Genomic DNA, 15,214 nt, shown 5'->3' with positions numbered 1-15,214 from the left:
ACAGGAACCATCTGTGAAGTTCCTGCAGAGTGTTTCTTCGCAGGCTTTTCCTTTTGGGACGGAGGAGAAGATATTGAAACCTCCTTTTTATCCCTAGAGGCTGTGTCCACACCAGCAGCCTGTCCCTGCCTCTCCTTTACACTTCCGTGAGGAGATTTTTTGGGACCAGCCTCCTCAGACCTTTCAGAGATCCCATGAGGGGCTTTGACAGGGGGTTCTTCAGAGATGGAGGGAGATGACCTACCCCTCTTCCTTGATCTCCAGGAGGAAGTGCCAGAAATTGAATCTTCCTCATCTGACGAGACAACCTCCTTTCTGGTCTTCAGTTTTTGCAGCCATGTCAGCAGACGACCCTCTCTGTCTCGCAAAGTCTTGGTTGAAAGAGTGCGACAAATCTTGCAGTCTGTGGCCTTGTGCTCCGGGTATAAGCAGTAAATACAACTGTCATGCTTATCTTCCACGAAAAGCCTCTTCTTTCCACAAGAAGCACAGGGCCTGAATAAGGCTTTCTTCTCCTTCTCTGACATAATGTCACTATAGATGTTAAAAGTAAATTCTGAAAGAACAATGAGAAAAAACTGAGCAGAGCTCAGTGGAGACTCCCTAGCACAACGTGCGGTAGAAAAATCTGAGGCTCTGAGCTCTCTCAGGAAGGTTCCAAAGGGTGAGGCTGTGCTGATTGGTCCTGGCAAAAGTTTGGGCTCTTTTACACAAAGAGGGTGATATACTACAAAATGAGATGAGGCCTAGGCCTATTTTCTCTTTTGTTTCTATGGTTATGATATATATTTTTTATTTACTGAGGCTCCCATTCCGACGACGGGGAATGATACAAAGCATGAGAATCTATGAAAGTTCCAATACTGGGGTAATGACATGTCTCAATAGGATGGTAGAGTGGTCGAACTTTACTTTTTTTTATCATTAGACCCGAATTATGTGCATACATTGTTAATGTTAATTTCAAAGGCTCAATAAAGAAATTAAAAAGAAAATATTCATTTATAGATATATATGAATATATAAAAAAAGAAACCATTTAAGTTAAGGGCAGCTGCTGATTAAAGTGTAGACAAAAGAACAACAGCTGAGCTATCATGGTTGTTCTATCGTGGTCAAATACTGCACAGGGGTTTCATCATCGCAATTACTACAGAAGCTTAAAATTGCTGCAATTCAGAAAATGGCAGTCAATAACAAGATGTCAATAACAATAGCTTCTCGCTCCAGCTTGTAAAATGAAGTCCAGTGAATACCAGAAATCACAGGGAAACAACATAGGACACAAGCAAAAGTGCAGACCACCAAAATCATCTTGATGGACTTCGTTCGAGGTGCATTTCCAAAATGAAGTGATAACAACCCTGAGATTATTGTCCACCTTCCATCACCCAAATTAGGAAAAGGGTCCTTCTTGATATTTCAACAAGGATAATTTTTTTGTATCCCATAAGTAATGGTTTGACATTACATTTTGGCTGTGTATTCAACCATGGGCTAGCTGAACAGTAATGTCACCTCATAGATAACTGTGATAATATTAGATAACCATTAAAAGAAATACTGTTGACAATTAATATACGGTGTGAAACAATCAATTGTTGAATAAATGGACTACTATTTGGATCCAATTTTAAAGGTCATGCTTTGAAGGGGAGTGTGAGAGAAGAGGATCTACTGGAGTGTTAGGCTTGTGCTTCACATCTTAAGGAAGCCTCAGCACAAGTAATTTACATTAAATCCTCAATCTGTTGCGAGAAGTAAAACTGCAATGATTAACAAAACATGTAAAGACATATTGATTTAGGAGGAACCAGGAATTATATTCCATGCTCTCCTTATGATCAAGGCTAGGATTATGGTAACTCTCCACTCTGTGAAGCAGCCTTATTGTGAGGCATGTATTGCAGAAACAGAACAAGAATAATAGACACCCTCTTTCTACTTCTTAAGAGGCACCTACCCAGGCAGTAAATGACACCATTGGCGACCACCAGTCCAGCTCCTTCTCGTGCAGTCTGCATATCCCCCAGCATGCTCCACTGGTCAATGTTGGGATCATATCGCTCCATGCTGGTATGACGTCTGCTCCCATCGAAGCCCCCCGAAACGTAGATCATCTCTTTAGAATGAAGGAAACAAAGTCACAACCATTTAAAATGCAGTAAAAATATCACAAGGGCAGCTGCTGTTAACACAGGTTTATGTGTCACGTGGTCAGGAAAGGCCAAGCAGATACACCATTTACATGCTCATTTTTTAGGTCTCGCTGAGCCCAGCGCATGTGCTGGCTCGGAGAGACATTTTGGAGGTGAGTTTTCAAAGTGCTGCTGGCTGGCCTAGCGCTTGCGTTTACGCGAACGTGCACGCGACAGCAGCACTTTGAAAACTAGTGCTTTAGCGTGTTATTGCAATCGCGATCACTTTCGCTTTGAGCGATCGCGATCACTTTCGCTTTTACGGCCGCGCGGCGTTACTTTTACTGCCGCGCGGCCAATGCTTGTTTTCAGATGCAAGCATTTCCAGACGGATGTGCTGCAAATCCTACATAACACAATGCAACTCAAAATCCCAGGACGTGAATCACAACCGAACCTAAGACATGGCATGGTGCAAACGCATAGTGACTCAACTAAACATAACATACCTCTACCTAAAATGACGTAACAGAATATCTTAAGTGACGCTGTGAAGTTCTGTGGCTGATGCTTTGAAATATTTCTCTTTCATGGAAAATGCTTTTTATGTGGCGAAAATGTTATGGTTACGTATGCAAAAAAACACTTTATTTAGTCTTGCTAAGGAAGGGTCCTTTGTCTCTTTAAGCCACCGCGTCTTGTGAAGTGCGTGCGAAGAATTTTATCGGCACAGGGGAAAAGTTCTTTCAGCAGTTGTTTTCGTCCAAGATGCTGGGGCGAAATCCGAGTCCCCTTGAACTCGAGAAAGAGAGAGGCTCACTCTTCGGATAATTCAGCCACTGATTTGGATTTCTCCATATATATATGGAAGTGAACAGACCCTACTACTGACCAGGGTTAGTCTCTGAAACCAAATTACCAAATTATACTCAGACTCCATGAAATAGATACACACATCACAGAAATACGGTAGGTTGATAAGGTTGGATCGATAGTTCCACTCCTATGAAATCACTTGTATAAATGCGGGCAGTTTACTGGGCTCAACTGGACTGTTGTTGGCATTAAGAAAGTCTGTCATGAAACACCACCCATGCTGTAACTCATACGACTAGAATAACTTAAATCACAACATAGAACAGGCTGTATCAACCATAATATGGCGGCCCATCAACTTTGCAGCATGGCTAATGTATAACATGACATCATGCATGAAGTAGGGCTGCACTAACATAACATAGATAAAGATAACATAGCAGCACTTATGAAGTATGGTTGTACTAACATGACAACATAAACCAATTCTTTAATGATACACAATACTGTGTGTGAAGCACTACCGTACTAACCCAACATTTTTGTTTTTTAATAGAGTTTTTAAGTCGTTCGAACACTATTGCTGAATATAGACATACTAACCTCCAACTGCTCGGCTAAGGTATCATAACATACCATAGCATAACAAGTTGTATCTAGCATGACTGGACTTGCATAAAATATCGCCACACAACATTGCATGGACTAAGACAATGAGGCTTCCTCGGGCAGGTTTGGGGACCTCCTGTTGTGATTTTCAACCTGTTGGAGGGTGGTAGACCTTCGTCTCTTTCTGTTTCCGGGTCAGCCCTGTGAGAAAGTGGCTCTGTATATACTGTTCCCTAATAGGTACAGGGTGTACAGAGTCCACAGTCCCCCAGAGGCTGATAGAGGTCAAAGTTAGGTATGACCTTACTCTCAAAAGTGGTAGCTTGGTCGAGCAGTAAGGCAGTACCAGAGGACAGTGTAAAGCATTTATTGTACACACTCAGTCAGCAAATGGTTTCACACACTCAATAACTGAACTCTAGGCCAATGATTTGTATATATAAAATATATGCTTGTTTTATTTTTAGAACCACAAGGGGATAAAAATATACTTTCTCAGAATGAGAGGTTGAATATAAATACTTTTGTTTCAAGCAATAAATTTGTAAAACAGTCACAGTTGGTTGCAATAAACAATCCTATTTCCTAAACATAACAATGCATTGAGCTCAATGGTAAATTCAGGTTATTTGTAATAAATTACTTTTCAGATTACTTTTGGAATTCCAGGTCTGGATCCTAGAACCAGCCTGGGGTCAGTATTCAGAATCAAGTGAGGAAAGTCGACTTAATAACTGTAAGGATTTTTAGATAATATTTAGCTATTTCAAAAGTTAGCACTTAGAAAATATTTCACAGAAAACATTCAATGGATCTCTATGGCAAGAAATTCAAATTGCAGGTAGAGTACTTTATCGTTACTTTAGTAATCCAGGACTGGGTGCCTAGACCCAGGACTGGGGTCCTTATCAAAAGCAGGTAAGTAATTTCGTTTGCAGAAATGGTACGATTTTAAAAGAATATTTCAAATTTGCAAAAGTAGACACTTAGAAGAAATTTCACAGAAAAGCAGACAATGGTTTCCTATGGGAGAAAAATGAGTTAGAAGTAAGTATAGTTGTGAACACTTTTCAGAGTCAGGGCTGGGCACCAAGATCCAGCACTGGGAGCTCACCTAGGAGCAGGTGAGTAAATTCGTTTTTGTCACTTGGCTGATTTTTGGTGAATTTTTGCAGTTTTGAAAAGTTCACACTTAGAAGATTTTTGAAGAAAAAGCCAGTCAATGTTACCCTATGAGGAAAATGAAGTTAGCGGTTTAAGGGTAAGTACTCGACTGGTAATGTTGAAATTCCGGGCATGGACTCAGGGGTCCCCCAGTGTCAGGTAAGCACAGTTGGTTCACCCTCAGCGGTTTCAGGACGGCCGGGTGCAGAGAGAGTTGGGCCCAATGTTATCCTATGAGGGATAGGGGGGCCTTGGTTGGTGGCTGCTGTCTGGCAAGCCACGCGGCTGTGGGAGCTGGGCTCCTGGTCACTTACTCAGGGCAAGTGGGGAAGTAGGTTAGAGTAGAGAGGGCACTGCCAGGGCCACTCGGGCGGCTGGGTGCAGGGTGCTTTTGAGCCTTAGGGCGCTCAATGGAAATCAATGGGAATGTTCCGGTTTGGAAAGAGGCTGCAGGCTCGGGGACGAGGATGTTTCAGGTGCCACCACCACTTCGAGAGGTAAGTTGGGTAGTTGTAGGTTAGGTGGGTACCCCGGGATTGGGCACAGGGGGTCGCAGGGCGCCGGGTGCAGGGGTGCCTTTTGACGTCGGGAATCTTACCCTCTGGTTGATCGCGGTTGGGGTGGCACTTGGTTCTGAGGCTGCAGGCTTCTTCCGGGATGTCGAGGGGGGTCCTTGGGTGCCGGACTCGGGGTCACAGTCGCCGTGGGGTCGTCCTCAGGGTCTTTGTCCACTCCGGCACTGGCCAGGCTTGGCTGGTGCAGAGTGTGTTGGGTCCGCGGTCCCGGGCTGGTGCCAGGGATAGCAAGTAGGTTTCTTGAGTAGAGCCTCTACTCGTGGGAGTCCCAGGGGCTTAGAGCTAAAGGGTAGCCAGGTCCTCCGGGGTTGGTGAGGTTGCTGGCCACGTGGGATGCCGCGCTGGTGCAGGTTCGAGAGTCGACAGGCCGGTAGGGCTGGGGCCAAAGCAGTTGGTGTCTTCTTCTCTTTTTAGCAGCTGCAGGGCAGGTCTTTGTTCTTCTTGCTCTTCTTGTCGTTTTTCTATCTGGAATCCGGGGAAGGAAGGTTCAGGGGGCCCCTAAATACTAGATTTAGGGGCGTTACAGGTAGGTGAAGGCCAGGGACCAATGGGTCCTTGTCCTGGGGTGGGTACACCCCCTATCCTACCTCTCTCCTGTGGGAGGGGGGCAGTAGCCTAATCCTGATAGGGTAGGGCCTCCCATCTTCAAGATGGCGAGAGCCCGGAGATGTGCTTCACCTCGCCTCCCCCACCTGAGGGGTGGGGTGGGCAGGCTGGCACATCCCCTGTCCTTGTATGGGGTTTCCGGCCAAGCTTCCCGCCAGAGTGGGGGGTTGCAGTGGCCTGGGGAAACTCCAACTGGCGGCATGCCTTTGAAGCTTCCCTTTGCTCATCCTGGGGGAGGAGATTTCTCACCTCACCCAGGATGTGCATTGTTGCAGGCCCGGGAGAGCAGGGGCTCTCCCACCCAGGGGTCCAGCAACGTGTCTGCTGTGTGGCAGCCTGGGCAGCCTCAGAGCAGACGTGGATTGCAAGTTAGCTGTAAGGGGGCATCTTCTAAGATGCCCTCTGGGGTGCTTAGTACATTAAATCCCACACTGGCATCAGTGTGGGTTCAATGTGCTGAGAAGTTTGATACCAAACTTCCCAGGCTTCAGTGTTGCCAGTATGGTGCTGTGGAGCTCGTGTTTGACAAGCTCTCAGCACCATGTATCCTTAAATGACAGCACTGCACTTACAGTGCCCAGGAATGGACCCGGGTACTGTAGGGGCACAGGGCTCCTGCTCCTGTGCCCACACCATAGGCGTAATGCACCCAGCTAGAGGGGTGGCTGGCATATGCCTTGGCAGTGTAGGTGATGGGCATGGTACACAGTGATGTGTGCCATGTCGACTCTTTGTTTTGTCCTGCACCCAGACACTCAGCCTGCAAGGGCAGTGTGTGTGTGTAAGGGTACAGGGCCTCTGAGGGTGGCACAATGAGTGCTGCAGCCCTTAGAGGCCTTCCCTGGTCACAAGGCCCTGGGTACCTAGGGTACCATTTACTAGGGGCTGACATGTGGCTAGGGTTTGCCAATTTGGAGTTTGTGTGGTTTAAGGAAGGAACATAGGCCCTGGGCACCTGATTGGCAGGAACCCAGGGTACACTCAATCGAAGTACATTCAGCAATTTAGCAAAAAGTGGGGGCATACCATGCAAGAAAGATGGCACTTTCTCACACAACCCCCCCCCAAACGAAAGGTGATGAGACTAACCTTGTCCTATGGAGTCTTCATTGTCTAAGTGGAAGAACCTGGAAAGTCCATCTGCATTGGCATGGGCAGTCCCTGGTCTGTGTTCCACTTCAAAGTCCATTCCCTGTAGGGAGATGGACCACCTCAGTAGTTTTGGATTTTCCCCTTTCATCTGCATTAGCCATCTGAGAGGTCTGTGGTCAGTTTGAACTAGGAAGTGAGTGCCAAACAAGTATGGCCTCAGCTTTTTCAGGGACCAAACCACAGCAAAGGCCTCCCTCTCAATGGCACTCCAACGCTGCTCTCTAGGGAGTAGTCTTCTGCTTATAAAAGCAACAGGTTGGTCGTGGCCTTCATCATTGGTCTGGGATAGGACCGCTCCTATCCCTAGCTCAGAGGCATCAGTCTGCACTATGAACTGCCTGGCATAATCTGGAGCTTTTAGAATTGGTGCTGAGCACATTGCTTCTTTTAGGGTGTCAAAAGCCTTTTGACAACTAACTGTCCAGTTAACTTTCTTGGGCATTTTCTTGGAGGTGAGTTCTGTGAGGGGGGTCACAATGGACCCATACCCCTTCACAAACCTCCTGTAGTACCCAGTCAAGCCAAGGAATGCCCTGACTTGGGTCTGGGTTGTTGGAGCTATCCAGTCCATGATGGCCTGGATTTTGGGTTGTAAGGGCTGTACCTGGCCTCCACCTACAAGGTGGCCCAAGTACACCACAGTGCCCTGCCCTATCTGGCATTTGGATGCCTTGATAGTGAGACCTGCACTCTGCAGAGCCTCTAAAACCTTCCCAAGGTGGATCAGGTGATCCTGCCAGGTGGAGCTAAAGACAGCAATATCATCAAGATAAGCTGCACTAAAGGACTCCAACCCAGCCAGGACATGGTTCACCAACCTCTGGAAGGTGGCAGGGGCATTCTTTAACCCAAAGGGCATCACAGTAAACTGATAATGCCCATCAGGGGTGGAGAATGCTGTCTTTTCTTTTGCTCCTGGGGCCATGCCAATCTGCCAGTACCCTGCAGTTAAGTCAAAGGTACTGAGAAATTTGGCAGCCCCCAATTTGTCTATCAGTTCATCTGCTCTTGGGATAGGGTGAGCATCTGTCTTGGTGACAGAGTTGAGCCCTCTATAGTCCACACAGAACCTCATCTCTCTCTTTTCACCCTGTTGATGAGGTTTGGGGACCAGAACCACTGGGCTAGCCCAGGGGCTCTCTGAAGGCTCAATGACCCCTAACTCCAGCATCTTGCTGACCTCAGCTTTGATGCTTTCCTTGACTTGATCTGACTGTCGATAGATTTTGTTCTTGACAGGTGCACTGTCACCAGTGTCCACATCATGGGTACACCAGCTTGTCAGACCAGGGGTCAGGGAAAAGAGGCTAGCATATTGTTGCAAGACTTGCTTGCAGTCAGTCTGCTGTTGGGCAGAGAGGGTGTCTGAGAAAATCACACCATCTACTGACCCATCTTTTGGGCTGTAGGATAGGAGGTCAGGGAGTGGCTCACTCTCTGCTTCCTGTTCTTCATCAGTCACCATCAGCATGGTGATGTCAGCCCTATCATTGTAGAGTTTAAGGCGGTTCACATGGATGACCCTTTTGGGTGTCCTGCTAGTGCCCAGGTCAACTAGATAGGTGACCTCACTCTTTCTCTCTAGGATAGGGTAAGGGCCACTCCATTTGTCTTGGAGAGCCCTTGGTGCCACTGGCTCCAAAACCCACACCTGTTGCCCTGGTTGAAATTCAACCAGTGCAGCTTTTTGGTCATACCAGTGCTTCTGGAGCTCCTGGCTGGCCTCAAGGTTCTTGGATGCTTTTTCCATATACTCAGCCATTCTGGACCTTAGGCCAAGCACATAGTCCACTATGTCCTGTTTGGGTTCTTGAAGAGGCCTCTCCCAGCCCTCCTTTACAAGACACAGTGGTCCCCTTACAGGATGACCAAACAGAAGTTCAAAGGGTGAGAAACCTACTCCCTTCTGTGGCACTTCCCTGTAGGCGAAAAGCAAGCATGGTAATAGGACATCCCACCTCCTTTTGAGTTTCTCAGGGAGTCCCATGATCATACCTTTCAATGTCTTGTTGAACCTCTCAACAAGGCCATTGGTTTGTGGGTGGTAGGGTGTAGTAAACTTGTACTGCACTCCACACTCTTTCCACATGTGTGTTAGGTAAGCAGACATGAAGTTGGAACCTCTGTCTGAAACCACCTCCTTAGGAAAACCCACCCTGGTGAAGACACCCAGGAGGGCCTTGGCTACTGCAGGAGCTGTAGTAGTCCTAAGTGGAATTGCTTCAGGGTACCTAGTAGCATGATCCACTACTACTAGAATGAATTTGTTCCCTGAGGCTGTGGGAGGTTCGAGTGGACCCACAATGTCCACGCCTACCCTTTCAAAGGGGACCCCCACCACTGGTAGTGGAATGAGGGGGGCCTTTGGGTGGCCACCTGTCTTGCCACTGGCCTGACAGGTAACACAGGAGCTAACAAACTCCTTCACCTTTTGGTGCATCTGGGGCCAGTAAAAGTGACTCACTAACCTTTCCCAAGTTTTGGATTGCCCCAGATGTCCAGCTAGGGGGATGTCATGAGCCAAAGTTAGGAGGAACTCTCTGTACTTCTGTGGCACTACCACCCTCCTGGTGGCTCCAGGAGTGGGGTCTCTTGCCTCAGCATACAGTAATCCCTCTTCCCAATAAGCTCTGTGGGTACCACTGACATCTCCCCTGGCTTCTGAAGCAGCTTGTTGTCTCAGGCTTTCAAGAGTGGGACAGTCTCGCTGACCCTGGCACAGCTCTTCCCTAGAGGGTCCCCCTGGGCCCAAGAGTTCAACCTGGTAAGGGTCAAGCTCCATGGACTCAGTTCCCTCAGAGGTATCTACATCCTCTCCAGGGGGAGAGGGGTTCTGAGTGTTGGGCTGTACAGAAGCTGGTCCCCCAGTCTTCTTGTCCTTCCTCTTGGTTGGTTGGGCCATTATTCCAGGCTCCAAACCTACTTTTTCACCCTTCCTCTTGCTCTGTGCTCTGGTTTGCACACACACCAATTCAGGGATGCCCAGCATGGCTGCATGGGCCTTTAACTCAACCTCAGCCCAGGCTGAGGTTTCCAGATCATTTCCAAGCAGACATGCAGCTGGCAACTTTGGAGAGACCACTACCTGTTTCAGGCCAGTAACCCCCCCCCCAGCCTAATGTTACCATGGCCATGGGATGACTAGTGGTGACACTGTCAGCGTTGGTGACTGGGTAAGACTTCCCAATCAAGTATTGCTCAGGGGAAACCAGTGTGTCTTTCACCATAGTGACACTGGCACCTGTATCCCTCAGAGCTTCTACCCTAGTTCCATTCACCCAGGGGTACTGTAAGTATTTCTTCAAGTTGGGGGGCCACACAGCCACAGTGGCAAACTCCACTTCTCCCAAGGAGACTAAACTTGCTTCAGTGTGTTCCCAGATTTGCTCAGGGTACACCTCTGATCCCATTTGTATACTTGCGGCCCCAGGAGTGGCTGTACTGGGTGCCTTAGGGGCTTTGTTTTGGGGGCAAGATACAGTTAGGTGTCCCTGCTTCTTACAGGTATTACAAAAGGCCTTTAAGGGATCAAAGTTCTTCCCCCTATATGGTTGGGGCACATAGGGAGTAGTTTGGGTCCCACCCACCTGAACAGGTTTTTGGGGCCCTTTGGAAGACTCAGACTTTTTATCTTGGGGATTCTCACCACCTTTCCCCTGGGGAGGTTTTGTGACCACCTTCTTTTGGTCACCCCCAGTGGTTGTCTTGGTCACCCTAGTCTTGACCCAGTGGTCCGCCTTCTTTCCCAATTCTTGGGGAGAAATTAGACCTAGGTCTACCAAATGCTGATGCAACTTTTCATTTGTGCAGTTACTCAAAATATGTTCCTTCATGAATAAATTGTACAATCCAGTAAAATCCTGCACACCATGTCCAGCTAACCAACCATCCAGTGTCTTCACTGAGAAATCTACAAAATCAATCCAGGACTGGGTCTGGGTTTTGTGAGCCCCCCTGAACCTAATTCTATACTCCTCAGTGGTGAATCCAAATCCCTCAATCAGAGCTTTCTTCATGAGGTCATAGGATCCTGCTTCTGGCCCAGAGAGGGTCAGAAGCCTGTCCCTGCAGTTACCAGAGAACAGTTCCCACAGGAGTGCCCCCCAGAGAGGTTTCTTTACTTTCCTGATATCACAAGCCCTCTCAAAGGCTGTGAACCATTTGGTGATATCATCACCTTCCTCAAATTTAGGGACAATCCCTTTGGGGATTTTAAGGTCAGAAGTTTCCTCCCTATCCTTGTTTTTATTATTGCTGCCACCATTGATGGGTGCTAAACCCATCTCTCTCCTTTCCTTTTCTAGAGCCAGCAGCCTGGACTCTAGATCTATTCTTTTGGCCAGCCTCACAAGGCTGTCCTCTTCACTGGGGGGTCCCCCAGTGTTGTCTCTGGGACCAGAGCCACCTGTGTGGTCTCTAGGTGCCCAGATGCTATGTCTTGAGTTGGAGGGTATGGGTGCCATCTCCTCCCTAGGGAATAGTATGGGGAGGTTGCTGTCCTCCTCCCCTGTTTCCCTTTCCTCATCTGACTGGCCATCACCATGTTCAGATGGGTGGTCTTTAGCATACTCAGCCAGGAGCTCCTGGAGCCCTTGTTTGGATGGATGCTGACCCATTTGTAAATTTTTGAGTTTACATAAGGACCTCAATTCCTTGAAAGACAAGTGTAAGTAAGGTGTGAGGTCGAGCTCCTCCACCAGGTCCATGTTATTATTATCACTAATAGCTGGGTTTGTTTGAGACATTCTAACCTGACAGTTCTAACCCTCTACCCTGACTATAGTGACTTTTATTTTTCTAAAATTCTAATGGGACTTAAGCAAGGCCCTAGCAAGACTTTTAGTAATTTTGGAAAAACCAATCAGAATTCTAAAGGCAATTTTTAAGAGTTCTGTCGTGTGATCAGATGGTAACCAAGTAGTCCAACAAATGCAAGTTTGTATCCCACCGCTGATCCACCAATGTGAGAAAGTGGCTCTGTATATACTGTTCCCTAATAGGTACAGGGTGTACAGAGTCCACAGTCCCCCAGAGGCTGATAGAGGTCAAAGTTAGGTATGACCTTACTCTCAAAAGTGGTAGCTTGGTCGAGCAGTAAGGCAGTACCAGAGGACAGTGTAAAGCATTTATTGTACACACTCAGTCAGCAAATGGTTTCACACACTCAATAACTGAACTCTAGGCCAATGATTTGTATATATAAAATATATGCTTGTTTTATTTTTAGAACCACAAGGGGATAAAAATATACTTTCTCAGAATGAGAGGTTGAATATAAATACTTTTGTTTCAAGCAATAAATTTGTAAAACAGTCACAGTTGGTTGCAATAAACAATCCTATTTCCTAAACATAACAATGCATTGAGCTCAATGGTAAATTCAGGTTATTTGTAATAAATTACTTTTCAGATTACTTTTGGAATTCCAGGTCTGGATCCTAGAACCAGCCTGGGGTCAGTATTCAGAATCAAGTGAGGAAAGTCGACTTAATAACTGTAAGGATTTTTAGATAATATTTAGCTATTTCAAAAGTTAGCACTTAGAAAATATTTCACAGAAAACATTCAATGGATCTCTATGGCAAGAAATTCAAATTGCAGGTAGAGTACTTTATCGTTACTTTAGTAATCCAGGACTGGGTGCCTAGACCCAGGACTGGGGTCCTTATCAAAAGCAGGTAAGTAATTTCGTTTGCAGAAATGGTACGATTTTAAAAGAATATTTCAAATTTGCAAAAGTAGACACTTAGAAGAAATTTCACAGAAAAGCAGACAATGGTTTCCTATGGGAGAAAAATGAGTTAGAAGTAAGTATAGTTGTGAACACTTTTCAGAGTCAGGGCTGGGCACCAAGATCCAGCACTGGGAGCTCACCTAGGAGCAGGTGAGTAAATTCGTTTTTGTCACTTGGCTGATTTTTGGTGAATTTTTGCAGTTTTGAAAAGTTCACACTTAGAAGATTTTTGAAGAAAAAGCCAGTCAATGTTACCCTATGAGGAAAATGAAGTTAGCGGTTTAAGGGTAAGTACTCGACTGGTAATGTTGAAATTCCGGGCATGGACTCAGGGGTCCCCCAGTGTCAGGTAAGCACAGTTGGTTCACCCTCAGCGGTTTCAGGACGGCCGGGTGCAGAGAGAGTTGGGCCCAATGTTATCCTATGAGGGATAGGGGGGCCTTGGTTGGTGGCTGCTGTCTGGCAAGCCACGCGGCTGTGGGAGCTGGGCTCCTGGTCACTTACTCAGGGCAAGTGGGGAAGTAGGTTAGAGTAGAGAGGGCACTGCCAGGGCCACTCGGGCGGCTGGGTGCAGGGTGCTTTTGAGCCTTAGGGCGCTCAATGGAAATCAATGGGAATGTTCCGGTTTGGAAAGAGGCTGCAGGCTCGGGGACGAGGATGTTTCAGGTGCCACCACCACTTCGAGAGGTAAGTTGGGTAGTTGTAGGTTAGGTGGGTACCCCGGGATTGGGCACAGGGGGTCGCAGGGCGCCGGGTGCAGGGGTGCCTTTTGACGTCGGGAATCTTACCCTCTGGTTGATCGCGGTTGGGGTGGCACTTGGTTCTGAGGCTGCAGGCTTCTTCCGGGATGTCGAGGGGGGTCCTTGGGTGCCGGACTCGGGGTCACAGTCGCCGTGGGGTCGTCCTCAGGGTCTTTGTCCACTCCGGCACTGGCCAGGCTTGGCTGGTGCAGAGTGTGTTGGGTCCGCGGTCCCGGGCTGGTGCCAGGGATAGCAAGTAGGTTTCTTGAGTAGAGCCTCTACTCGTGGGAGTCCCAGGGGCTTAGAGCTAAAGGGTAGCCAGGTCCTCCGGGGTTGGTGAGGTTGCTGGCCACGTGGGATGCCGCGCTGGTGCAGGTTCGAGAGTCGACAGGCCGGTAGGGCTGGGGCCAAAGCAGTTGGTGTCTTCTTCTCTTTTTAGCAGCTGCAGGGCAGGTCTTTGTTCTTCTTGCTCTTCTTGTCGTTTTTCTATCTGGAATCCGGGGAAGGAAGGTTCAGGGGACCCCTAAATACTAGATTTAGGGGCGTTACAGGTAGGTGAAGGCCAGGGACCAATGGGTCCTTGTCCTGGGGTGGGTACACCCCCTATCCTACCTCTCTCCTGTGGGAGGGGGGCAGTAGCCTAATCCTGATAGGGTAGGGCCTCCCATCTTCAAGATGGCGAGAGCCCGGAGATGTGCTTCACCTCGCCTCCCCCACCTGAGGGGTGGGGTGGGCAGGCTGGCACATCCCCTGTCCTTGTATGGGGTTTCCGGCCAAGCTTCCCGCCAGAGTGGGGGGTTGCAGTGGCCTGGGGAAACTCCAACTGGCGGCATGCCTTTGAAGCTTCCCTTTGCTCATCCTGGGGGAGGAGATTTCTCACCTCACCCAGGATGTGCATTGTTGCAGGCCCGGGAGAGCAGGGGCTCTCCCACCCAGGGGTCCAGCAACGTGTCTGCTGTGTGGCAGCCTGGGCAGCCTCAGAGCAGACGTGGATTGCAAGTTAGCTGTAAGGGGGCATCTTCTAAGATGCCCTCTGGGGTGCTTAGTACATTAAATCCCACACTGGCATCAGTGTGGGTTCAATGTGCTGAGAAGTTTGATACCAAACTTCCCAGGCTTCAGTGTTGCCAGTATGGTGCTGTGGAGCTCGTGTTTGACAAGCTCTCAGCACCATGTATCCTTAAATGACAGCACTGCACTTACAGTGCCCAGGAATGGACCCGGGTACTGTAGGGGCACAGGGCTCCTGCTCCTGTGCCCACACCATAGGCGTAATGCACCCAGCTAGAGGGGTGGCTGGCATATGCCTTGGCAGTGTAGGTGATGGGCATGGTACACAGTGATGTGTGCCATGTCGACTCTTTGTTTTGTCCTGCACCCAGACACTCAGCCTGCAAGGGCAGTGTGTGTGTGTAAGGGTACAGGGCCTCTGAGGGTGGCACAATGAGCGCTGCAGCCCTTAGAGGCCTTCCCTGGTCACAAGGCCCTGGGTACCTAGGGTACCATTTACTAGGGGCTGACATGTGGCTAGGGTTTGCCAATTTGGAGTTTGTGTGGTTTAAGGAAGGAACATAGGCCCTGGGCACCTGATTGGCAGGAACCCAGGGTACACTCAATCGAAGTACATTCAGCAATTTAGCAAAAAGTGGGGGCATACCATGCAAGAAAGATGGCACTTTC

At 48.2% G+C, this 15,214-nt stretch overlaps 1 protein-coding gene across 1 annotated transcript in view; it reads right to left on the bottom strand.

The window, feature by feature from the left end:
* The window catches only part of KLHL12 (kelch like family member 12), a 594,063-nt gene that overhangs the window by 256,202 nt on the left and 322,647 nt on the right, over window positions 1-15,214 (bottom strand). The window contains exon 9 of the mRNA XM_085600332.1: window positions 1,964-2,122. Coding sequence (XP_085456458.1) covers window positions 1,964-2,122 — 159 coding nt within the window. The remainder of the gene's footprint in view (window positions 1-1,963; window positions 2,123-15,214) is intronic.

The sequence above is a fragment of the Triturus cristatus genome, chromosome 1_2 (assembly GCF_964204655.1).
Source record: "Triturus cristatus chromosome 1_2, aTriCri1.1, whole genome shotgun sequence".
NCBI lineage: Eukaryota > Metazoa > Chordata > Amphibia > Caudata > Salamandridae > Triturus > Triturus cristatus.
Note: the sequence above shows the minus strand (reverse complement) of the source record. Positions and strands in the feature narration are given on the sequence as shown.